The sequence below is a fragment of the Salvelinus fontinalis genome, chromosome 22 (assembly GCF_029448725.1).
Source record: "Salvelinus fontinalis isolate EN_2023a chromosome 22, ASM2944872v1, whole genome shotgun sequence".
NCBI classification, from domain to species: Eukaryota; Metazoa; Chordata; class Actinopteri; order Salmoniformes; family Salmonidae; genus Salvelinus; species Salvelinus fontinalis.
Window position 1 is genome coordinate 14,976,141 of NC_074686.1, and position 27,368 is coordinate 15,003,508.

The 27,368-nt window shown below is 43.6% G+C and overlaps 1 protein-coding gene across 2 annotated transcripts; it reads left to right on the forward strand.

Annotated features, from left to right (window-relative positions):
* The first annotated feature begins 391 nt into the window (after nucleotides 1-391).
* On the forward strand, nucleotides 392-11,474 carry dync1li1 (dynein, cytoplasmic 1, light intermediate chain 1). 2 transcript variants are annotated; one of them, XM_055876634.1, is made up of 13 exons: nucleotides 392-535; nucleotides 918-991; nucleotides 1,375-1,491; nucleotides 1,936-2,166; nucleotides 3,434-3,585; nucleotides 3,708-3,801; nucleotides 8,395-8,530; nucleotides 8,794-8,905; nucleotides 9,060-9,119; nucleotides 9,191-9,235; nucleotides 9,339-9,429; nucleotides 9,764-9,874; nucleotides 9,997-11,474. In XM_055876634.1, the coding sequence occupies exons 1-13, from the start codon at nucleotides 432-434 to the stop codon at nucleotides 10,119-10,121; spliced, it is 1,452 nt and encodes a 483-aa protein (XP_055732609.1). In that variant the 5' UTR covers nucleotides 392-431; the 3' UTR covers nucleotides 10,122-11,474. The 2 variants fall into 2 exon arrangements, with proteins under 2 accessions (XP_055732609.1, XP_055732610.1); XM_055876635.1 differs by having other exon boundaries at nucleotides 9,767-9,874.
* The last annotated feature ends 15,894 nt before the right edge of the window (nucleotides 11,475-27,368 follow it).

Here is a 27,368-nt window from a genome sequence, read left to right on the forward strand (position 1 = left end):
GCATACTCAATAGTGAATCTCCACTGAAATAGATTTTTAGTCCAGGATTATATACAACTATAAAACAACACACAGGATAATTTTGACCTGGATAAAACATTCCATAAAACAGGCCTCAGAGAGCAATTGATAATAAGCTAATTATATTGGCGATAAAGAGTAATCTAGTTACAGCAACTCTGAAATGTTGAAAAGTATGTAAACTGGAATACAAAACACAATGTAAACGCATGAGAAAGTCACTTAATATACACCAATCAAAAAATTCAAGTGAAGTCCTTCACTCTGGATCTTATCTGTAGTTAGCACGGATCTGTTTATTTAATTCGTTAATTAGGCTAATTTTGTTTGTTTATTGTGTTGTTCTACTGGACGACCACGCCCAGTACTGTGCGTTACATCCGGGTCTTTGTTGGTTGGCAGCAGTGAAGATGGCGGCGTCAGGGAGGAGTACATTATTATCCTCCAACAACAGTGGACTAAACAGCACAGCCGAACAACCCAACACTGAAGACGAAGATGGACAGGATTTATGGTGGGAACAACTGACACCTGCCTGTTTAGATCCAGGAGGAGCTTTTCGATGGAGAGCGACTGTTATTGTTCAGAATCCGAGTGACAGCCCGTCTAACACAGCTAGCTGGCAGCAGCTAGCCCATTGATGCTAGCAATAGAGATTGGCTAGGTTTACGAATGAATGGTGATGCTGTCTGATGATTGTGTGGTTTAGTTAGTGAGTTAGCATTTCTGCATCGGCTTTTAGATTGAGTAGCCAGCGATAGCTAGCCTTGGCTAATACTACTGGTGATAAGCTAGTTAACTAGCTAGTCAGTGGAATGATTCTATAAAATGTACATGTAGACAGTCAGCTAGCTAAATTAGCTAGTTAACGGTCTGCTCTATCCATCTATCCGCAGGTCTGCTATTCTGAGCGAAGTATCGACGCACTCCAGATCTAAACTACCGTCCGGGAAAAATGTGCTGGTCATGGGTGGGTATCTGTCTGTCTCTGTGTGCGTGCGTGTGCTAGCTGTGATGAACCTCTCTCCTCCACCCTGCCTTCTCCTATTACAATGATGGACCAATATGATACCAGCTATCGGTCAGGCTTTATGTTGCTTTTATATGGCATTATGTAGAATGTGTGTGTGTCTAGCAATCCTTGTCTGAGTCCAGTCAGCCACATTCGCCTAGCAGTAACAACCCCAAGGATAATCCTCTGCTACAGAGGCTAATCAGTATGGCGTGAGGAATGCTGCCTACTCTGCAGTATTTACTGATGGGCCTAATAGTAGAATATTGTAATGTGTCATTGTTAGGTGTTTAATACCTGTCTGACTGTGTTTCTCTGTGTGTGTGTGTGTGTGTGTGTAGGGGAGGTGGGTTCGGGGAAGACCACCCTAGTTGCTAAACTACAGGGTGTGGAGGACTTCCTGAAGGGGCGTGGCCTGGAATACCTCTACTTTAGTGTCCATGATGACGACATTGATGGTAACCAATCACAGCTTTCCTTTTACACCACCATTGCCTTTTAACCACTAGTAGTGCTGAGTGATTAGTCCTTTGAGGTCGGATAGGTTGCTTTCGGTTTTATAATTATTTTGAATCATAAAATGTATTAAGAAATAAAGACATTCAAATGATTTTGGAGCTTTTTAATTGACATTCCAAAACCAAAAATAGTCAACATTCAAGTTATGGTCATTGTAGTTAATTACAACATTTCTGCGCTGAACAAGGTTGAATATTTGCCGAATGAAAACTACAACTCCCTTTAGCCCAGCATCCCATATACTGTAGTTCTTGACTTGACTTTTTAGTGAATGATTTGATTTCTCTCTAGAGAAACAGCGTCCACTCACGAAATGTTGGTTAATTTCTCTGCACTACCTACTAGGTCTGTCTATAATGTGGTGTGTGTGTGTGTGTATGTAGACCAAACCAGGTGTAATGCCTGGGTGTTAGATGGGGATCTGTACCATAAAGGTCTGCAGTCTGTTGCTGTGCAACGAGAGGCGCTTGGTGACTCGTTGCTATTGGTTACTGTGGACCTGTCGCGGCCGTGGGTCGCCATGGAATCGCTTCAGAAGTGGGCGGCTGTCGCTAGGGAACATATCGACAAGCTCCGGGTTCCCCCGGAAACACTGAGGGAGCTGGAGAACAGAAGTGAGTCAAACACACGTCATGTTTTACCCTCTGACCTTTAAACAGGACTCTAAACAGGCCCTAGACCTAACCCTGAACAGGCTGGTACCAGATATATTATTGGCTTGCTCAGCAGACTTTTAGATAGCTAAGTTGTTGAAACTGTGCTGCAGAGGACTATTTGGACATTGTGAAAAGGGTTTTAACCAACTGCACAAAAATAAAACGGTGTGTAAAGCTCGCTTTCCATCCAATTTGCGACAGATTTTATGCAAATATGCATAAAGAAAATATTCACATTTCCCCACCAGTGGTGTGTTTCTACCAAACTGACTTGTTGTGGATAAAAAGCAGTGAGTGATGATGTAGTGCACATTTTAAAGGTACTTTTTTACATAAGTTTTCATGTACCGAATAAAAATCGCATCCATCGCATTTTCAACTCTACCCACTCTGGTCTTGACATCTGCGCTCTAGCCAACAGCTCTCAGATACAGTGCAGGTAGGCTAGTCTACATGATGAGATTACTATGGATAAAAGCAAGATTTACATTTCTGTCAAACAGCATTCAAGCATCGATCATCGTGTCACCAGAATAAGACCATCGATATTTTTTGGAAATCAGCATCAAGCTCATCACCCTGTGAAGTTCATCCTAATTAATTTAATCTGTGGCCTAATAAACTGCATGGTTTCCTGAGACGTAGTGGGAGGACCACACACCATATCATCACGTTTACTTCGATATGATGGTTATTATATCAATATTTGCCCATAAAGGCCTTTCCACCTCCATTTCTCGCATAATTAATTTTACAGCGTGTGCCAAATCTTCCAACAGAGTAAGATCAGCCATCTCTCATTCCAGTTCCCATTCCCTTTCTTTTATAGGATTTACATAATACTTTCACACGTATCTCTAATTGAAGAAATTACTGTATAGGGATTTTTATTGTAACAAATGCACTGATGTGGTCAAAATTGTAAAGCATGTCGATGTTGCATTATTTCACAATGGAGATACAATGACATAGATTTTTTCTTTTTTAAAATCTATTACTCTCCCAATTTCACATGTTTTCCCCATATTTTCCCCATTCTATTCTTGACCAGCAGTTTCCTTATTCCACCACTTGGCATTGTGCATACGCATGGTAATGGCTAAGTAAATGTTCATATTGATAAATCTCACACTTTGCGTGAAAATAATCCCACGAATGGTTTACGCACAGATTTGTGCCTACGCACAATGGATAAATAAGGCCCCTGCTTTGTGACTGTCTGTAGTGGCCAGACAGTTCCAGGAGTATGTGGATCCTGGCTGGGAGGAGAGCGCCACCCAGAGGAGGAGTGAGGAGGAGGAGAACGTTCTGCTGCCGCTCGGCGACAACACACTCACACACAACCTGGGACTACCCATGGTGGTGATCTGCACTAAGGTACGAATACACACACTGGAATTGTCCCTATTCTATCTGTTTCGCTGTGACGTCATCAGTTTGCTGGAGAACGAGCATGACTACATATATTACCTCTGACCTCTAACCTGTGTGTGTTGCAGTGCGATGCCATCAGTACGTTGGAGAAGGAGCATGACTACAAAGACGAACACCTGGACTTCATCCAGTCATACATCAGACGCTTCTGTCTACAGTGTATCCTTTATACACACACACACACACACACACACACACACACACACACACACACACACACACACACACACACACACACACACACACACACACACACACACACAGTCTTGTATAACTATACGTCTATACTAGGCGGTGTCAAAGGAAGGCCCAAACAATTGTCAAAGACTCCCGTCACCCAATTCATCGACTGTTTCCTCTGCTACATCAGGGCAAGCGGTACCGGAGCGACAAGTCTAGTTCTAAAAGGCTCCTTAACAGCTTCTACCCCCAAGCCATAAGACTGCTGAACAATTAATCAAATGGCCACCCAGACTATAACTAACCTTGTGGGGATACACGATTCAGTCCCATTCAAAATCCTATTTTCCCTAACCTCTACTTCTAAGGGTGTTTTCACACTTGGTCCCTTTCAGCTTATTTCTGTGAACTTAGTGCGGTTCGCTTAATTTTTTGTGCAGTATGAACACTCCAAGGAACTCAGCCCCTTAAAAGAGTGCAAACCAAACTGCAAACCGAACTGAGACCATCTCGAGAGGTGGTCTGAGTTCGGTTCGCTTGAATTCCGCTGTCTGAATTCCCCTCACGCTAGACTACTGACATAAACCCTCACGCTAGACTACTGACATAAACCCTCACGCTAGACTACTGACATAAACCCTCACGCCAGACTACTGACATAAACCCTCACGCCAGACTACTGACATAACCCCTCACGCCAGACTACTGACATAACCCCTCACGCCAGACTACTGACATAACCCCTCACGCCAGACTACTGACATAACCCCTCACGCCAGACTACTGACATAACCCCTCACGCCAGACTACTGACATAACCCCTCACGCCAGACTACTGACATAACCCCTCACGCCAGACTACTGACATAACCCCTCACGCCAGACTACTGACATAACCCCTCACGCCAGACTACTGCAACACTGTTTCCCCTGACATAACCCCTCACGCTAGACTACTGACATAACCGCTCACGCTAGACTACTGCAACACCGTTTCCCCTGTCATAACCCCTCAAATCAAATGTATTTATATAGCCCTTCTTACATCAGCTGATATCTCAAAGTGCTGTACAGAAACACAGCATAAAACCCCAAATAGCAAGCAATGCAGGTGTAGAAGCACGGTGGCTAGGAAAAACTCCCTAGAAAGGCCAAAACCTAGGAAGAAACCTAGAGAGGAACCAGGCTATGAGGGGTGGCCAGTCCTCATCTGGCTGTGCCGGGTGGAGATTATAACAGAACATGGCTAAAATGTTCATAAATTACCAGCATGGTCAAATAATAATAATCACAGTAGTTGTCGAGGGTGCAGCAAGTCAGCACCTCAGGAGTAAATGTCAGTTGACTTTTCATAGCCGATCATTAAGAGTATCTCTACCGGTCCTGCAGTCTCTAGAGAGTTGAAAACAGCATGTCTGGGACAGGTAGCATGTCCGGTGAATAGGTCAGGGTTCCATAGCCGCAGGCAGAACAGTTGAAACTGGAGCAGCAGCACGGCCAGATGGACTGGGGACAGCAAGGAGTCATCATGCCAGGTAGTCCTGAGGCATGGTCCTAGGGCTCAGGTCCTCAGAGAGAGAGAAAGAGAGAATTGGAGAGAGCATACTTAAATTCACACAGGACACTGGATAAGACAGGAGAAGTCCTTCAGATATAACAAACTAACCCTAGCCCCCCGACACAAACTACTGCAGCATAAATAATGGAGGCTGAGACCGGAGGGGTCAGGAGACACTGTGGCCCCATCCGATGATACCCCCGGACAGGGCCAAACAGGAAGGATATAACCCCACCCACTTTGCCAAAGCACAGCCCCCACACCACTAGAGGGATATCTTCAACCACCAATTTACCATCCTGAGACAAGGCCGAGTATAGCCCACAAAGCTCTCCGCCACGGCACAAACCAAGGGGTGGCGCCAACCCAGACAGGAAGATCACGTCAGTGACTCAACACACTCAAGTGATGCACCCCTCCTAGGGACGGCATGAAAGAGCACCAGTAAGCCAGTGACTCAGCCCCTGTAATAGGGTTAGAGGCAGAGAATCCCAGTGGAGAGAGGGGAACCGGCCAGGCAGAGACAGCAAGGGCGGTTTCTTTGCTCCAGAGCTTATCCGTTCACCTTCACACTCCTGGCCCAGACTACACTCAATCATATGACCCACTGAAGAGATGAGTCTTCAGTAAAGACTTAAAAGTTGAGACTGAGTCTGCGTCTCTCACATGGGTAGGCAGACCATTCCATAAAAATGGAGCTCTATAGGAGAAAGCCCTGCCTCCAGCTGTTTGCTTAGAATTTCTAGGCACAATTAGGAGGCCTGCGTCTTGTGACCGTAGCGTACGTGTAGGTATGTACGGCAGGACCAAATCGGAAAGATGGGTAGGAGCAAGCCCATGTAATGCTTTGTAGCAGTAAAACCTTGAAATCAGCCCTTGCCTTAACAGGAAGCCAGTGTAGAGAGGCTAGCACTGGAGTAATATGATCAAATTTTTTGGTTCTAGTCAGGATTCTAGCAACCATATTTAGCACTAACTGAAGTTTATTTAGTGCTTTATCCGGGTAGCCGGAAAGTAGAGCATTGCAGTAATCTAACCTAGAAGTAACAAAAGCATGGATTAATTTTTCTGCATCATTTTTGGACAGAAAGTTTCAGATTTTTGCAATGTTACGTAGATGGAAAAAAAACTGTCCTTGAAACAGTCTTGATATGTTCGTCAAAAGAGTGCTCAGGGTCCAGAGTAATGCCAAGGTTACTCTGGAGTTGCTAGTGCGCGATGGGACAAGGATATCCCTGCCTGCCGAAACCCTCCCATAACCCGGACGCCGCTGTGCCAATTGTGCGCCACCCAATGGGTCTCCCCGTCACGGACGGCTGCGACAGAGCCTGGATTCTAACCCAGAATCTCTAGTGGCACAGCTAACACTGTGATGCAGTGCCTTAGACCACTGCGTCACTCGGGAGGCCTACGGCTTATATTTTTACTAAATGCAATTTATGAGCTTCCAAAATGTAAGTAGGTATACAGTTGAAGTCGTAAGTTTACATACACTTAGGTTGGAGTCAATAAAACAAATTTTTCAACCACTCCACAAATGAGGGGTTATGTCAGTAGTGAGGGGTTATGATAAAGATCGTACTTTTTGGAGAAATGTCATCTGGTCTGATGAAACAAAAATAGAACTGTTTGGCTGTAATGACCTTTTATGTTCGGAGGAAAAAGGGGGAGGCTTGCAAGCCGAAGAACACCATCCCAACCGTGAAGCACGGGGGTGGCAGCATCATGTTGTGGGGGTGCTTTGCTACAGGAGGGACTGGTGCACTTCACAAAATAGATGGCATCATGAGGCAGGACAATTATGTGGATATATTCAAGCAACATCTCAAGACATCAGTCAGGAAGTTTAAAGCTTGTTTGCAAATGGACAATGACCCCAAGCATACTTCCAAAGTTGTGGAAAAATGGCTTAAGGACAACAAAGTCAAGGTATTGGAGTGGCCATCACAAAGCCCTGACCTCAATCCTATAGAAAATTTGTGGGCAGAACTGAAAAAGCGTTTGTGAGCAAGGAGGCCTACAAACCTGCCTCCATTACACCAGCTCTGTCAGGAGGAATGGGCTAAAATTCACCAAACTTTTTGTTGGAATCTTGTGGAAGGCTACCTGAAATGTTTCACCCAAGTCAAACAATTTAAAGGCAATGCTACCAAATACTAATTGAGTGTATGTAAACCTCTGACCCACTGGGAATGTGATGAAAGAAATGAAAGCTGAAATAAATAAGTCTCTCTACTATTATTATGACATTTCAAATTCTTAAAATAAAGTGGTGATCCTAACTGACCTAAGACAGGGAATTTTTACTAGGATTAAATGTCAGGAATGGTGAAGAACTGAGTTTAAATGTATTTGGCTAAGGTGTATGTAAACTTCCGTCTTCTGGGAACATATTCTGATGGAATGGTTTGTCCTGCACTTTTTAAAAACACAGAGTGCATTGAGTGAATGTTGGAAAAAGATCTTGGTTCCTTTCTAGACATAGCAATGTGAATGCAAAGAGGAAATCTGCCTCAAATAGTTGAAGTTAACTGGAAAAGGAGTTGTCCTCATTCAAAGGTAAGGGCATAGTGAATTTTAAGAGAACTGTTATTTTGCCTTTTTTTCTCTCCCAGAGATCACTTTAAAGAGGACCGAGGTCGGTTCTTTTAAGGAGGACTGTATGTGACAACACCCGAACCTTAAACCTAACCTTGAACCCAAACCCAAAACTTAACCCAGCTCCTAAACATAATTCTAACACTAATTCTAACCTTAACCTTAAACCCACCAGAAATAGCATTTGACCTGGTGGGAGTAACAAAATGTCCCAGCCGGTCCCCACAAGTATAGTTAAACACGTCCACACACACGTGCGCACACACACTTTAACTCTGATCACTTTTCCGTAGAATCTTACTAACCCCTAATCCATCTGCATGCAGTGTAAAGGTAGAGACAACATGGCGGTTAATTTCTTTGTGCCTGCCTTGGATCGTGTAGTGAGTGATACTGTCCCCTTAATGCTGTGTCAGACGGGGCGTCTCTGCTGTATACGTCGGTTAAGGAAATGAAGAATGTGGATGTTCTGTATAAATACCTGCTTCACAGACTCTACGGTTTCCCCTTCCATTACCCTGCTCAACTGGTGGAGAAAGACACAGTCTTCATGTAAGTGTGTGTTTTTGTGTGAGTGGAACCCTGGGTTCTTTACGTTTGCGAGTGTGTGTTTTTGTGTGAGTGGAACCCTGTGTTCTTTACGTTTGCGAGTGTGTGTTTTTGTGTGAGTGGAACCCTGGGTTCTTTACGTTTGCGAGTGTGTGTTTTTGTGTGAGTGGAACCCTGGGTTCTTTACGTTTGCGAGTGTGTGTTTTTGTGTGAGTGGAACCCTGGGTTCTTTACGTTTGCGAGTGTGTGACCCTTTCTTCTTTCAGTCCGTCAGGGTGGGACAATGAAAGTAAGATTTCAATCCTCCATGAGAACTTCCAAACGCTGAAACCAGACGACATCTTTGAGGAGGTCATCGTCAAACCGCCTGTCAGAAAGGTACGACCTTTAACCCCTCAACTCTCTCTTGTAATTCCCAAAAAGACTGTTCGTGAACGTCACATTTTCCATTGTAATTTAAACCATAATGATAGATGAATTAATAGGAATCTCTCGCCCCCTGTCTCGTTGTGTACATCCTCTCCTATGCCAGTTTGTTCATGAGAAGGAGATTCAGGCTGAAGATGACCAGGTGTTTCTGCTCAAGCTGCAGGTGAGACTTGACACATGGTGACGTGTGTGGGTGTTGCTTTCTCTCTCTAATGTGTGTCTTTGTGGTTTCAGTCGCTGCTCTCCAAACAGCCTCCTGCATCTGCCGGGCGACCAGGGGTAAGTCAATCTCTCTTTCTTCTGTCTGTCTCTCTCTTTTCCTCATTTCTTTCTCTCTCTCTTTAAGATACTGGAAACTGATGTGATCTTGTGTGTGTGACAGGAATCCAGCAGTAGTAGAGGTCCCAGTGGTTCTCCCAGGACCAGTAATCGTTCAGCTGCAGCCAACGTAGCTAACACCATGCCCCAATCAGGTACGCCATGCCCCAATCAGGTACGCCATGCCCCAATCAGGTACGCCATGCCCCAATCAGGTACGCCATGCCCCAATCAGGTACGCCATGCCCCAATCAGGTACGCCATGCCCCAATCAGGTACGCCTTGCCCCAATCAGGTACGCCATGCCCCAATCAGGTACGCCTTGCCCCAATCAGGTACGCCATGCCCCAATCAGGGACTACATGACGTGAATGTGTGTAGCTAATGCCACACATTACAGCAGAAAAGCAATTAGGTATTTTACCACAGACCCTGCTCAACTGTTGTACCTTTTTGTATGACATTCTCCAACCCTCCCTGTGTGTGTAGCAGGTCAGACCAGTGAGGGGGTGCTGGCTAACTTCTTCAACAGTCTTCTGACCAAGAAGGCCGGGGCATCGCCGCCGGGCAACAGCACACCAGGGACTGTTCGCAAGTCAGGTAGGACACACACACACACCGTTATTATATAGGCAGAAGGGGTGTATGTGCCCTGTGTCGCCCTCTCGTGGTTTAAAATATAAATCCAGGCAGAGCTGAGTAGTTCTGTGTGTGTGTTGCAGGTTCTAAGCTGGGTCTGAGTGATGTCCAGGCAGAGTTGGACAGGATCAGCTGCAGAGAGAATGATGAGACCAGCAACACTAACAACCCTAACCCCAGTACTGAGACCAATGAAGAACAGACATGAAAGACCACCTCCCTCTTCCTCCCCCCTACCTCACCCCCCAGACCAGACGTGAAGAGAACAAACCTCACCCTCCACACCCCAGGCATACCACAGACCAGACATGAAAAATCCACCTCCCCTACCTTACCCACTCCTCACACCCCCAGGCCATACATGAAGAGACCAGACCTCACCCTCCTCCCATTCTCACCTCTCCTGACCTCCCCTCCTCACCCCCCAGTGAGACCACCGCATACCAGACATGAAGACACGTCAGCCCTACCTCATTCCCCAGACCATACATGAAGAGACCAGACCTCACCCCAACAGACCAGAACAGATTAGACATGAAGACCTTCAGGACGGAGATGAAGAGATATGGGGATGGAGAGAGAGGGAGGGAGGAGGAAGAAGAGAGGGATGGAGGGAGAGGGAGCAAGAGGGAGAGAGCAATGGACAGGTATGGGGAGAGAGGGAGCAGGAGGCAGAGAGAGGGATGGGAGGGAGAGAAAGAGGACGTTAGGGAGGAAAGAGGAAAAATATATATTCCCCTTTCACCAGATGAGGTGTTTAGGTTGATCTTGATACTGTAGGATATATTGAAGGATTTGTGTATATAGTTGACTGAGATACTGTAGGAAGTGTAAGTGTGTGTGTGTGTGTGTGTGTGTGTGTGCGCGCGCATGCGCAGGTAGGGATGGAGAATGTTAGACAGAGCCATGTAAAGAGAGAGTTTGGCCCTTGAGGCTTCAACCAAAAAGCAGCAATCTTATGAGATGTCGCAAAACTCTATGGCAGACATGTTGACAGAATCATAAACCAAGTTCACTAGTATAACTAACATAACTGACAGAATCATAAACCAAGTTCACTAGTATAACTAACATAACTGACAGAATCATAAACCAAGTTCACTAGTATAACTGACAGAATCATAAACCAAGTTCACTAGTATAACTAACATAACTGACAGAATCATAAACCAAGTATTAGAACTTATAACCAAAGTCCTTATGGATGGATGAATGGAAGGTTCATCCACTGAGGCAGACAACAATATGGCTTTTGGCCGGCTCTGAAGTGGGCCAAACTCTCTGTGACTGCTTTTAGATGTAGATATAGAAGGGGAGGGGGTGTAGTTGAGCTTTATTTGTACAGTTAGGAGAAGCACTAATGGTTTATAACCCAATAGTTCATGTAAGGAGGGAGGGATGGCCGGGGGCACCTGGAGAGTGTACAGTCCCTTTGTCTTGCTGTAATCTGATTGGTCTGTTATTTCAGAACTGTAACCTGATTGTTGTGTTTTCATTGTTCTGTGGTGGCATTTGTATCATCAGGTCTATAATGAGTCAAATAAAGGTGTATTTATTCTGACTCTGTCTTTTCCTAAACCTGTGTTTGAATTTCAACAGGTGTGAGTTTGCCCCCCCAAAAAATGATCAAGAAAAATATTTTGTAAGTAAAAACATTTCAGGTTTTTCATTTACATGATTTGTGCAGTATATTTTTGGTATTTTATTAGGATCCCATTAGCTGTTGCAAAAGCAGCATCTACTCTTCCTGGGATCCACACAAAACATAAAACATGACATTTAATATAGAACATTTAATAAACAAGAACAGTTCAAGGACAGAACAATTCTTTTTTAAAGGCACACGTAGCCTACATATCAATACATACACACAAACTATCTAGGTCAAATAGGGGAGAGGCGTTGTGCTGTGAGGTGTTGCTATATCTGTTTTTTTAAACCAGGTTTGCTGTTTATTTGAGCAATATGAGATGGAATGGAGTTCCATGCAATAATGGCTTTATATAGTACTGTACGCTTTCTTGAATTTCTTCTGAATTGGGGACTGTGAAAAGACCCCTGGTGGCATGTCTGATGGGGTAAGTATGTGTGTTAGAGCTATGTGTAAGTTGACTATGAAAATAATTTGGGATTTTCAACACATTGTTATAAAAAGAATTGATACAGTCAGTCTCTCCTCAACTTTTAGCCAAGAGAGACTGGCATGCATAGTATTTATATCAGTCCTCTGATTACAATGAAGAGCAAGACGTGCCGCTCTGTTCCAAGGGCCAGCTGCAACTTAACTACATCTTTGGACCACACTGGACCACACGACTGGACAATAATCAAGATTAGACAAAACTAGCCTGCCTAACTTGCTTTTTGGAGTGTGGTGTCAAAAAAGCAGAGCATCTCTTTATTACGGACAGACTTCTCCCCATCTTTCAACCATTGAATCTATATGTTTGGACCATGACAGTTTACAATCTAAGGTAACGCCAAGTAATTTAGTCTCAACTTTTCAACAGCCACATCATTCATTACCATATTCAGCTGAGTTCTAGAACTTAGGGAATGATTTGTACCAAATACAATGCTCTTAGCTTTAGAGATGTTCAGGACCAGTTTATTACTGACCACCCATTCCAACAACTTGTTTAGCTGTGGTTGCTGATGCGTATATGATTGAATCATCAGGTCATTGGTAAAAATACAAAAGAGTAGAGGGCCTAGAGAGCTGCCCTGTGGTACACCACACTTCACATGTTTGACATTAGAGAAGCTTCCATTAAGGAAAACCCTTTGAGTTCTATTAGATAGATAGCTTTGAATCCATGATATGCCACAGGTTGAAAAGCCATAACACATATGTTTTTTGCAACAACCGGTTGTAGTCAATAATATCAAAGGCTGCACTGAAATCTAACAGTACAACTCCCACAATCTTCTTATCAATTTCTTTCAACCAATCATCAGCCATTTCTGTCAGTGTAGTACATTTTGAGTGCCCTCTTCTATTAATATACTGAAAGTTTATTGTGAATTTGTTTACAGAGATATAGCATTGTATTTGGTCAAACATAATTTTTTCCAACAGTTTGCTAAGAGCTGGCAGCAGGCTTATAGGTCTGAACCAGTAAAGGCCGCTTTACCGCTCTTGGGTAGCGGAATTACTTCGGCTTCCCTCCAGGCCTGAGGACAAAGACTTTCATCTAGGCTCAGATTTAAGATATGACAGATAGGAGTGGCTATAGTGTCAGCTACCATCCTCAGTAGCTTTCCATCTAAGTTGTCAATGCCAGGAGGTTTGTCATTATTGATCGATAAGAATATTTTTTCCACCTCTCCCACACTAACTTTACAACATTTTAACTTGCAATGCTTCTTAATTTATTTATTTATTTTTATATATACACTGCTCAAAAAAATAAAGGGAACACTTAAACAACACAATGTAACTCCAAGTCAATCACACTTCTGTGAAATCAAACTGTCCACTTAGGAAGCAACACTGATTGACAATAAATTTCACATGCTGTTGTGCAAATGGAATAGACAAAAGGTGGAAATTATAGGCAATTAGCAAGACATCCCCCAATAAAGGAGTGGTTCTGCAGGTGGTGACCACAGGCCACTTCTCAGTTCCTATGCTTCCTGGCTGATGTTTTGGTCACTTTTTGAATGCTGGCGGTGCTTTCACTCTAGTGGTAGCATGAGACGGAGTCTACAACCCACACAAGTGGCTCAGGTAGTGCAGCTCATCCAGGATGGCACATCAATGCGAGCTGTGGCAAGAAGGTTTGCTGTGTCTGTCAGCGTAGTGTCCAGAGCATGGAGGCGCTACCAGGAGACAGGCCAGTACATCAGGAGACGTGGAGGAGGCCGTGGGAGGGCAACAACCCAGCAGCAGGACCGCTACCTCCGCCTTTGTGCAAGGAGGAGCACTGCCAGAGCCCTGCAAAATGACCTCCAGCAGGCCACAAATGTGCATGGGATGAAAATTTCAGGAGTTTTGGTGGACTAGCCAGGATTCAGACACGGCTAGGACATCCGGGTTGGCAGAGTGTGCTAAAGCAGTGATTAACACAAACTTAGGGAGGAGGCTTCTAATGTTAACATGCATGAAACCAAGGCTTTTACGGTTACAGAAGTCAACAAATGAGAGCACCTGGGGAGTAGGAGTGGAGCTAGGCACTGCAGAGCCTGGATTAACCTCTACATCACCAGAGGAACAGAGGAGGAGTAGGATGAGGGTACGGCTAAAGGCTATCAGGACTGGTCGTTTAGTGCGTTCAGAGCAGAGAGTAAAAGGAGCAGGTTTCTGGGCGTGAGAGAATAGATTCAAGGCATAGTGTACAGACAGAGGTAAGGTAGGATGTGAGTACATTGGAGGTAAACCTAGGCATTGATTAATGATGAGAGAGATATTGTATCTAGAGACGCTTAAACCAGGTGATGGCACCGCATATGTGGGAGGTGGAATTAAATGGTAGGTTAAGGCATATTGAGCAGGGCTAGAGGCTCTACAGTGAAATAAGACAATAATCACTAACGAGGACAGTAATGGACAAGGCATATTGATATTAGGGAGAGGCATGCTTAGCCAGTGATCAATAGGGGTCCAGTGAGTGGTTGGGCTGGCTGGAGACACGGCGATTCAGACAGCTAGCAGGCCGGGGCTAGCAAAGCTAGCAGAAGGGCTTTATAGGGACGTCTCGACGGAGGAAAGTCTGTTTTGGCCTCCGCTTGCGGTGACGTCGATAGACCAGTCGTGATGGATTAGTAGGGTTCCGAGTAGCAGAAGGGTCCAAGTCCAATTGGCAAAATAGGTATAGTGGCCCAAGAAATTGGCCGATGGATCTACACATCTAACAGTCCAATATGCTCTAGACAGCTAGCAGCTAGCGGGCCACGGCTATCGGATGGGCAATTCAGGGGTGGTCGCGATGTAGAGGCCAGTTCAGTACCCCTTCGAGCAGATTACGTTGTAGTGCAGTCGTGAAGGAACGGCGGGGTTCCGTGCCCCGTACCGGCAGTAGAAGGGGTCCGGGTATTGTAGCCCAAGAGTGGCTGATGGGCCTCTTTTAGCTAGCCAGGAGAAAGGGCCTAGCATGGGCTAGCTCCAGGCTAATTGGTGCTTCCTTCCGGGACCGACGTTAGCCAGTACTCGGATAGCAGCTAGCTAGCTGCGAAGATCCAGGTGTAAATGACCAGAGCTTTCGGTAGGAATCCGGGGATATGGAGAGAAAATATGTCCAGTGTGCTCTGGTTTGAGTCACGTTCCTAAAAACACATCCGCACCACATTGTGTGAGACGGGTTGCAGGAGAGTGTTTTGAAGTTGAGTTTTAGAAAAAATATTAAAAATATATGTGAAGAAAAGATAAAAAAGGTAAATACACGGGACATGACAAGACGAGGACAAAAATACGTCTGACTGCTACGCCATCTTGGATTTATGCATGAATATGATGGCTCACTGTTCGTTGTTGGTATTTCCTGCCTAAGTTTGCCCACTATGACAATGAAGTAATCATTAAAATAACTGGCAACATCAAATGGTTTTGTGATGAATAAGCCATCTGATTCGATGAAAGATGGAGATGAATTTGTCATTCTGACCATCATTTCATTTAAAGTTCTCCAACGTTTTTCCCCATCGTTCTTTATATCATTGATCATAATACAGTTTCTTCTTTTTGTTGAGTTTAGTCACATAATTACTCAACTTGCAGTACGTCGGCCAACCATTCAGTTCTTCAATTCCTCATCAATCCACGGAGCCTTAACAGTTCTAGTAGTCAGTTTCTTAACAGGTGCATGTTTATCAATAATTGGAAGAAGCAATTTCATTAATCACATCAGAGTAATAAATATTTTTAACATCATCCACATAAGAGTCACAGCAAAATCTTTTGTATGATACACTTTTTAAGGCCCAGCTGTTGGAACTTTGGCTTTCCTGGATATAGCCACTATATTGTGATCACTGCATCCAATGGGTACGGATACAGCTTTAGAACAGAGTTCTACAGTATTAGTAAAAATGTGATCAATACATGTGGTTCATCTCATTCCTGTAGTGTTTGTAAACACCCTAGTAGGTTGATTAATAACCTGAACCAGATTACAGGCACTGGTTACAGTAAGAAGCTTCCTCTTGAGCGGACAGCTTGATGAAAACCAGTCAATATTCAGGTCCCCAAGAAAGTAGACCTCTTTGTTTACATCAAATACACTATTAAGCATTTCACACATATTATTTAGATACTGACTGTTTGCATTTGGTGGCCTATAGCAACACCCAAAAGAAAAGGCTTTAGATGTGCCAAGTCAACCTGCAACCACACTTCATTAACACTTGACATCAGATCTTCTCTAAGCATTACAGGGATATGGCTCTGAATATATATACAGCAACACCTCCCCCATAAGCATTTCTGTTTCTAATATAGATGTTATATCCTTGTATTGCTACTGCTGTATCATCAAATTAATTATCTAAATGAGTCTCAGAAATGGTTAATATATGAATGTTATATAATGTTAGCAAGTTATTTATTTCATGAACCTTATTTCTAAGGCTACATATATTATTATGGGCTATTTTCAGCCCTTTCCTGAGATATGCATAATATTGAAAAGAGCAAACAAAGCAAAATTACAAAAATATACATTCAGCAATATATTAATCAATAAGTGTGTGTGTGCTGTGAGGTTGAAGCCACAAACCCATAGGCTCTCTCATTCCCTCCAGGCTTTTGGGAGGAAAGGTGGACAATGAGTCTGTCATAGAGGATGTAAGCAATGTCCCCATGCGCTCTGGCAGCTTTCATGGCTGGGATCAGTTCTTTCCTCTTCTGGCGCACAGCTTCAGGATAGTCCTCGTCGAGGAAGATATGCGTTCCACTCAAGTTCTTGGCTCATTTCCAGAACAGCTACTTTGTACCTTGACCACTATCGGCCTGGGCCTTTCACTTGGGCCGGTGGTGGGTTTTCCAGTCCTGTGGGCGCGTTCCACCTCAATCTTCCTGTGGTCCATCTTCATTCCATTTCTCAGAGATCATTTCCCTCACTTTGTCCTCAGACTCCGTCCAGGTGTCATGTGGAGATTCTGCAATTCCTTCCACAACCATGTTTTTCCGCCTTGATTGTCCCTCGGAATTATCTGTCATTGTTATCATGGATTCACACACAGAAATTATGTCCTCTCTCAATGACTTACAGACTGCTGTCATCTTACCGTTCTCCTGTTTCAACTCATCTAGCTGACCCTGGGAGAACTGCAAACTGTTCTTCAGGTCCTGGACCTCTCTGATTTGGATAAAACACTTGAAGCTATTTTCTTGTTGTTGTAACAGCTGCTTGTAGAACTCTTTTTGTTCATTTCAAAAATATTCTTCACATGTGATAGAGAGACACCCCTGTCCTCAACGGTAGTCCCGCCGGCTTTGGTCTTTGTCATGGTAGCTAGCAACGTAGGTTACGCTGTTAATCTTCGCAGTTCCAGACAGGGCAGGTCACAGGGAAGATTGGTGGCAGAGCATAATAAGAGGTTGTGTTTCAGATGAATATGTGTCAACTACTTGTCACTTATCCAGTGTCCACAAAACTTCCAGGAGCAAAATTATTCTGATTGGGTTTAAGCAGTAAGGCATGAGGGGGTGTGGTATATGGCCAAACGCTAAAGACTGTTCTTAAGCACGAAGTGCCTTAACGCAACGAGATGCCTTATTGTTATTATAAACTGTTTACCAACCTAATTAGAACAGCAAAACGTAATGTTTCGTCATACCCGTGGTATTCAGCCAATCAGCATTCAGGGCTCAAACCACCCAGTATATAATCATCTTTATATCACAACACCAGAGCCTCGTTTGATCTTGACAGGAACAAGAAAAAGTACAAACATTAACATGAATATGCATGCAATATACAGGTTACGGACAAAATAAAATAAATATAAAGACATAAGACATAAAGTGTCTTAATAGGACGTTGGGACAGAACAGCTTCAATGGGCAGCAGGTAGCCTAGTGTTTAGAGCGGTGGGCCAGTCACCGAATGGTTGCTGGATCAAATCCCAGAGCTGACAAGGTAAAAATCGGTCATTCTGCACCTGAGCAAGGCAGTTAACCTGTTCCACGGGTGCCGAAGACGTGGATGTCGATTAAGGCAGCCCCCCGCACCTCTCTGATTCAGAGGGGTTGGGTTAATGTGGAAGATCCATTCAGTTGTACAACTGACTAGTATCTCCATTTCCCCTTCAACGCACCTTGTGACAGATTCTACAAGTGTCTGGAACTCTATTGGAGGGATGTGACACCATTCCTCCACAAAACATTCTATCATTTGGTGTTTTGTTGATGGTGTCTCAGGCGCTGCTCCAGAATCTCCCATAGGTTGAGACGGCCATGGCATATAGTTTACACCGTTTTTATTCAGTGACCACTCGTGCCCTGTGTATTGGAGCAATGTCATCCAATGGGGGCATAGCCAAAATAATGGCCTGCCCTGCATTTTTATGCATGACCCTAAGCATGATGGGATGTACATTTTTTGTATTTGTATTCATTCCGGATCCCCATTAGCTGCTGCAACACTGCAGGAACCACACCTATGTGGAAGCACCTGCTTTCAATATACTGTACTTTGTATCTTCATTTACTCAAGTGTTTCCTCATTTACTCAAGTGTTTCCTGGCAGTTACCAGTACATGGCCTTTGATAGTTAACTCAATAACAATGTGAATTTGGTATGTAATAGGTACACACAAACACTATTAACAGAATCAATGTGCGTAAGCGATGTTAAAATATGCTAACCCATCACTACATCAGAGACAGTAGAAACCCGTCCTTCACCTGCACACCATGGTACGTTCCAGACACTGTGGTGGTATGGACCCTACCATTAGCATACTGCTTAGAGAGGGTTGCCATGAAGGGGATATTGAACTTGTACTTCTTTCCTCACAGTTTAATGGCGAAGGAGTGGTTGGGAGTGACCAATGATGTATATAAACCCTGGATTGCTGATGCTATGTATTGGCCAATGAAAGAAAAAAGCCACCACCCTCTGTCTATCCTGCTCATTGATTGGGTTAGGTTGAACTGTCACTCCAAAACTAGTGGACTAATGGAGACACACTATCTACACCTCATTGACAAATACAATTACGTAACTTTTGGAATAACCAAACTCATTAACGTAATCTGATGACTTTCAATTACGTTTGGATTACTTTCTCCTTAAGCGGCATTAGAAGAAGACAAAAATAGTCCTTCACACGCATTTTGTGTGTTATCATAGTCGTCTCTGACTTGTGGTCAATGCTTTATTCAATGCTGAATAAAACGTAATTGAGAAAATCTGAAAGGTGTCATAATGTAATTTTTTTCCACATACGTCCTTTCTGAATGTATAAGTAATCCAAGCTGTAATTATACATTTTTTTCAAAAGTATCTGTAATCAGATTACAATATCAGATGCTCCCCAACCCTGAGTGTCTCTAATCTCATTCCTGCTCTCCCCTACTGTAATTATCTCCTTCTGTATGTAACAGTATAACTTTACGTCGTCCCCTCGATCCGGGCGCGAACCAGGGACCCTCTGCACACATCAGCGTTACCCATCGCTCCACAAAGGCCGCGGCCCTTGCAGAGCAAGGGGCAACCCTACTTAAAGTCTCAGAGCAAGTGACGTAACTGATTGAAATGCTACTAGCGCGTACCCGCTAACTAGCTAGCCATTTCACATCCGTTACACTCACCCCCCTTTCAACCTCCTCCTTTTCCGCAGCAACCAGTGATCCGGGTCAACAGCATCAATGTCTCAGAACAAGTGACGTAACTGATTGAAATGCTACTAGCGCGTACCCGCTAACTAGCTAGCCATTTCACATCCGTTACACTCACCCCCCTTTCAACCTCCTCCTTTTCCGCAGCAACCAGTGATCCGGGTCAACAGCATCAATGTAACAGTTTAACTTTACGTCGTACCCTCGCCCTGACACGGGCGCGAACCAGGGACCCTCTGCACACATCAACAACGGTCGCCCACGAAGCATCGTTACCCATCGCTCCACAAAGGCCGCGGCCCTTGCAGAGCAAGGGGCAACCCTACTTAAAGTCTCAGAGCAAGTGACGTAACTGATTGAAATGCTACTAGCGCGTACCCGCTAACTAGCTAGCCATTTCACATCCGTTACATGTAGTTCTCCCCTACTGTAATTATCTCCTTCTGTAGTTCTCCCCTACTGTAATTATCTCCTTCTGTAGTTCTCCCCTACTGTAATTATCTCCTTCTGTAGTTCTCCCCTACTGTAATTATCTCCTTCTGTAGTTCTCCCCTACTGTAATTATCTCCTTCTGTAGTTCTCCCCTACTGTAATTATATCCTACTGTAGTCCTCCACTACTGTAATTATCTCCTACTGTAGGTTTCCCAGGTCTTTCATTAGAGTCTGTGGTGAATAATCACTCCTTTCTATGGTATATTTCTATCAACCCTCTGAGTCTGTGGTGTATACCATTCATAGCAATTAACCCTCTGAGTCTGTGGTGTATACCATTCATATCAATTAACCCGCTGAGTCTGTGGTGTATACCATTCATACCAATTAACCCTCTGAGTCTGTGGTGTATACCATTCATACCAATTAACCCTCTGAGTCTGTGGTGTATACCATTCAAGAGCTGAAGTGAAAAGATCTGATGTTATTGGTCAAAAGACTAATTAGTGGAAAAAAGATTGGTGTATACCAATGAACTATCTGATTTCCTCATTAGTGTCTGTGATGTATACCAATTAACTCTCTGATTGTCTCATTAGAGTCTGTGGTGTATACCAACCATACCAATTATCACTGGTTGTCTCGTTTAGGCCGATACAGGGTACAGTTTTGACACCAGGGCACATATCCACACAGCTTCTCAGAGTAGGAGTACTGATTGCTGACTGCTGTTCAGACAGATTTGGAATTACTTTGGGGTTGAATACTGCATTTACAGTCTTAAGGTCTACCTTAAGGTCTACTGTATTGTTGTACTGTGTTTCAATGTGTCTGTTTTGATGTTAATGTAATCATGCATATTTTAAAGAAATTAGATTAACATTTTGCCAGCCTAAATGGCAGTAGGCCCATTGTGTTGTTACTTTAACTCAGAGTTAAAAAATAACCATGCTTCTATATTCCTCACTTAAAAACATAAAACATTTAGTAAATCATTGATATAATCATGTGTAGTGGGTTCAGTTATAAATAAGGAATGTCTCTGGTCTGACACAAGCCTAGGGAGCATCCTAAATGGCAGCCTATTCCCTACATAGTGCACTACTTTTGACCAATTACCTTTATTTAACTAGGCAAGTCAGTTAAGAACAAAATCTTATTTACAATGACAACCTACCGGGGAACAGTGGGTTAACTGCCTTGTTCAGGGGCAGAACGACAGATTTTTTACCTTGTCAGTTTGGGGATTCAATCCAGCAACCTTTCGGTTACTGGCCCAACGCTCTATCCACTAGGCTACCTGCCGCCCCAATATGAAGGCATTTGGGACGTGCACCTAGATTATTCTCCTTCTTTCTTGTTAGTTGAGCCGTCAGACCCTCCTTGTGCTGAATAAAGTATAACTCTGGCTGACTCACCCTCTAAGGCAGAAGACTGGGGCTCTATGGTTCACTTACAACATATACTGTAACTCTCCTGGACCGTGATTCACAGCCCTAGAAACACGCAAACCCACTTGGTGAATTCAAATTCAAAATGATGCTCCCTTCATTCAAGACTTTTATTAAGAGTCAAGAAGAAACTCCATATGGCTCTTACCAGTGTCACGTGTTTATTTAAGCTTCATATCTGTTCAAGACTTTTATTAAGAGTCAAGAAGAAACTCCATACGGCTCTTACCAGTGTCGCGTGTTTATTTAAGCTTCATATCTGTTCGATTGGACTTCATGCTCCTTGTGTTTTTTAGGGCAGACATTCATTAAAACCTCTTAAGGATCGGATCCTTTTTTTCACATTTTTGCCTAAAATGACATACCCAAATCTAACTGCCTGTAGCTCAGGACCCGAAGCAAGGATATGCATATTCTTGATACCATTTGAAAGGAAACACTTTGAAGTTTGTGGAAATGTGAAAGTAATGTAGGAGAATTTAACACATTAAAGTCAACTCTATCCTCTGCAGTTGGTTATTACCATATTATTACATATTTATACTTTATGTATATGTAAGCATTTAAGTAATTCATAACACAAAAGCGTACATTTATGAAAGTTTTAATTTTCAAAACTAATGAATGCTCCTTCTTGTTTGAGGAGGAAGACAAGCTATTTCAGCAGTTATTAGTTCACTGCATTGTGTGTGGTGAATTCTGTAGGAATTATTTTGCATTGATACAAGACAGCAATTACAATAAAGGGCTGATGGGGTTACTAGAAATAGGTTATTTGGGGTGCTTCGTGTCACGCACACACACACACACACACACACACACACACACACACACACACACACACACACACACACACACACACACACACACACACACACACACACACACACACACACACAGTGAAGACATCTGATGTATCAGAAGGAGGGGAGGAGACCACTGCAATAGGTGTAGGGCCCATGAAGTAGGCTACGTAGCCATGAATCTATCCTTGAGAGTGTTCCCAATCCTCCAAGACACCTGGCTGTCAGATCTTTGGCTAACGAGGTACACAGTCAGTTGCTAAGGGACAATCCCAGCTCCATGAATTCCATTGGAAGAGAATAACAGAATGCAGAAACCTCTGGGTTCCGTTCCAGCTGTTTTAGTTACTGTGAAATGATACTGATATAGACACACAGGATAAAGAGATAAGAGGATATTTGAAGGTCTTGTCCATATCACACATATCCCCCGTGGGCCCTGGGAATGGCAGTGTAAGTAGGCAGAGTTCCCAGAAGAGTCTGATCCAAAGAGATGTGTCAGCCAGGCTCAGTATAGCACAGACCCACTCAAGGTGAAATTAAATACTTCCTCACTGTCGAGAAAAAAATAAATGCTAAAATGTGACTCTCAGTCAGAAATGTATGTTGAAAAACAGGATTTAGAATGGTTTTTAAATGCATGGTTTCTTCAATATGTTTCATTCACCTTGACCATTAATAAAGATGTAGGATCTTAATTTGAACACTCTTTTGTTGCTGAGAATTTTGTATCAAAATGTTTTATCAAAATAGATCAACCCCTACAAAAATATCCATTAATTATAATCCACATAATAATTCACATTTCCTGTTGCTGCAGGATGATTTTCCTGTTGTAGCAAACTGGCTCAAATTAAGATCCTACATCTGTAGTGTGATTGACATGTAATTATAATGAATGAACTGTGTTCTGTTTATGCACTGGCTGCCTCTCTGCTGCCCTCTATGGGACAAGAATGCAAAACACAGTGGCCCACAGATACTATTATGCCATGTTTGTTGTGTTTCACATTTGTGAAATGTACCTTGACATAGAAGGAATTATCGAGATTTCAAAGTGAAGCAACTCAATGAACACAGATGTAACTACTTTAGTCTCAAGTGAATGGATGTTATGTTCAAATGTCTGTGTTCTGAGTTCTGAGCAGCCGAGCCGCATGGATGGAGATGCCTGTTTCAGATGAAATAATACATAAAAGAACACACTGCTAAGACCGTGGAGCAGAGCGACAAGAAATTCCACTTAGCTGATGCTAATCAGCCGTGCACGAAGTGTGCACAAGGAGTAAATGGTGTTTCAGAGCGCCAGAGATTGAGACTCTCTCTCGCCTTCCCATGTTCCCTGAGGCTCAGTGAAAGAGAGAGAGATTGAAAGAGAGAGACTGAGAGAGAGATTATAAAAGAGAGAGCACTGACTGACTGAATAAGCGTTTAATGCATAGCCCAGAGCCCAGACAAGCCTTGTCAGTTTCAACCCACGTTTGACCATTTTATTTTCCCATGCCCAGCAGCTACTGTTAACTAAAAGAGAGAAATATTATCCTGAATTGATTCAGCACTGTAAAGATCCACGTAGAAGGCGAGATCATGGTTGGAGTGAAAGATTGTTGGCGTGCTTATCAGATAATGAGTAGGAAGGGAGGAGTACACACTTGGAAGACAGATGAGAAATACAGTATGAGATAAACCAGCTGTACTGTGTCTGACCAGAGGGCTATGTTTCAAATCCCAGATTTGCCCATGCTCTTTTACTTTCTTAAGCTACATTCTGTAAGATTTCCAGTTACTTCAGTTGAATTAGTCACAACATATAAATACAGAAAAAGTCCTTATAATCCACTTTATCCACCAGAGGGATCCAGGTAGAAAAGTCAATCCCAGTCATGTGCATCATGTGTTATTGATATGGGTCTGCTAGATGAGTGAGAGCTTCACAGAGACAGACTGCTGCTGAACCTGATTGTCTCATGAAAATTTGATGAATGGAAATAGTTTCCCACACTGCTCTCAGTATCTTATGCTAGAGTAGTGATCAAGTCAGGGTTCAAATACTATTGGAAATAATTGGAAATACTTAATGTGTGCTTGATTGAGCTTGCCTTACTTAATGGACTAATAGAACAGTCCCAAACTGCGAACTCTGCCTATCTGGCACACCAGGCAGACTAAAGCAAATGCAAAAATTATTTTAAGGATGTCAAATAGTATTTGAACACAGGTGTGCTCTGCTCTCATATCTGCTAGCTTGCTTGCCTCGGTCTGCTAACTGCTAGCTTGCTTGCCCCGGCAATCTAAGCTTGATGCCCTCAATCTCACATAATTTATCAATGAACCTACCAGGTACAACCCCAAATCCGTAAACACGGAAACAGTCATAGATATCATCCTAACCAACTTGCCCTCCAAATACACCTCTGCCTTTTTCAACCAAGATCTCAGCGATCACTGCCTCATTGCCTGCATCCGTAATGGGTCTGTGACCAAACGACCACCCCTCATCACTGTCAAACACTCCCTAAAACACTTCTGCGAGCAGGCCTTTCTAATCGACCTGGCCGTGGTATCCTGGAATGACATTGACCTCATCCCGTCAGTAGAGGATGCCTGGTTATTCTTTAAAAGTGCCTTCCTCACCATCCTAAATAAGCATGCCCCATTCAAAAAAATTAGAAGTAGGAATATATATAGTCCTTGGTTCACTCCAGACCTGTCTGCCCTTGACCAGCACAAAATTATCCTGTGGCGTTCTGCATTAGCATCGAATAGCCACAGTGTAATGCAACTTTTCAGGGAAGTTAAGAGCAAATATACAGGCAGTTAGGAAAGCTAAGGCTAGCTTTTTCAAACAGAAATTTGCGTCCTGTAGGACAAACTCCAAAAAGTTCTGGGACACTGTAAAGTCCATGGAGAATAAGAGCACCTCCTCCCAGCTGCCCACTGCACTGAGGCTAGGAAACACTGTTACCACTGATAAATCCACTATAATTGAGAATTTCAATAAGCATTTCTCTACGGCTGGCAATGCTTTCCACCTGGCTACCACTACCCCGGTCAACTGCCCGGCACCCTTCACAACAACCCGCCAAAGCCCCCACCATTTCTCCTTCACCCAAATCCAGATAGCTGATGTTCTGAAAGAGCTACAAAATCTGGACCCTACAAATCAGCCGGGCTAGTCAATCTGGACTCTCTCTTTCTAAAATGATCTGCCGAAATTGTTGCAAACCCTATTACTAGCCTGTTCAACCTCTCTTTCGTATCGTCTGAGATTCCCATAGATTGGAAAGCTGCCGCGGTCATCCCCCTCTTCAAAGGGGGTGACACTCTAGACCCAAACTGCTACAGACATATATATCCGACCCTGTCTTTCTAAGGTCTTCGAAAGCCGAGTTAACAAACAGATTACCTCCGCTATGCAATCTGGTTTCAGAGCTGGTCATGGGTGCACCTCAGCCACGCTCAAGGTCCTAAACGACATCATAACCGCCATCGATAAGAGACAATACTGCGCAGCCGTATTCATCGACCTGGCCAAGGCTTTCGACTCTGTCAATCACCACATTCTTATTGGCAGACTCGACAGCCTTGGTTTCTCAAATGATTGCCTCGCCTGGTTTACCAACTACTTTTCTGAGAGAGTTCAGTGTGTCAAATCGGAGGGCCTGTTGTCTGGACCTCTGGCAGTCTCTATGGGGGTGCCACAGGGTTCAATCCTCGGGCCGACTCTTCTCTGTATATATCAATGATGTTGCTCTTGCTTCTCTGATACACCTCTACGCAGACGACACCATTCTGTATACTACTGGCCCCTCTTTGGACACTGTGTTAACTAAACTCCAGACGAGCTTCAATGCCATACAACTCTCCTTCCGTGGCCTCCAACTGCTCTTAAACGCAAGTAAAACTAAATGCATGCTATTCCACCAATCACTGCCCGCACCTGCTCGCCCGTCCAGCATCACTACTCTGGACGGCTCTGACTTAATACGTGGACAACTACAAATACCTAGGTGTCTGGTTAGACTGTAAACTTTCCTTCCAGACTCACATTAAGCATCTCCAATCCAAAATTAAATCTAGAATCGGCTTCTATTTCGCAACAAAGCATCCTTCACTCATGCTGCCAAACATACCCTCATAAAACTGACCATCCTACCGATTCTCGACTTCGGCGATGTCATCTATAAAATAGCCTCCAACACTCTACTCAACAAATTGGATGCAGTGTATCACAGTGCCATCCGTTTTGTCACCAAAGCCCCATACACTACCCACCACTGCGACCTGTACGCTCTCGTTGGTTGGCCCTCGCTTCATACTCGCAGCCAAACCCACTGGCTACAGGTTATCTAGAAGTCTCTGCTAGGTAAAGCCCCGCCTTATCTCAGCTCACTGGTCACCATAGCAGCACCCACTCGTAGCACACGCTCCAGCAGGTATATCTCACTGGTCACCCCCAAAGCCAATTCCTCCTTTGGTTGCTTTCCTTCCAGTTCTCTGCTGCCAATGACTGGAACGAACTGCAAAATTCACTGAAGCTGGAGATTCATATGTCCCTCACTAGCTTTAAGCACCAGCTTTCAGAGCAGCTCACATATCACTGCACCTGTACATAGCTCATCTGTAAACAGCCCATCTATCTACCTCATCCCCATACTGTATTTATTTATTTATCTTGCTCATTTGCACCCCAGTAGCTCTACTTGCACATTCATCTTCTGCACATCTATCATTCCAGTGTTTAATTGCTATATTGTAATTACTTCGCCACCATGGCCTATTTATTGCCCTCATTTGCACTCACTGTATATAGACTTTTTTTTAAACTTTTTTTTTACTGTATTATTGACTGTATGTTTTGCTTATTCCATGTGTAACTCTGTGTTGTTGTATGTGTCGAATTGCTATGTTTTATCTTGGCCAGGTCGCAGTTGCAAATGAGAACTTGTTCTCAACTGGCCTACCTGGTTAAATAAAGGTGAAATA

Coding starts and splice junctions, on each gene's coding strand:
- dync1li1 (XM_055876634.1), top strand. CDS start 432: ATGGCGGCGTCAGGGAGGAGTACATTATTATCCTCCAACAACAGTGGA. Junction 8,531..8,793: donor GAGAAAGACACAGTCTTCAT/GTAAGTGTGTGT, acceptor TTCTTCTTTCAG/TCCGTCAGGGTGGGACAATG. Junction 9,875..9,996: donor AGGGACTGTTCGCAAGTCAG/GTAGGACACACA, acceptor TGTGTGTTGCAG/GTTCTAAGCTGGGTCTGAGT.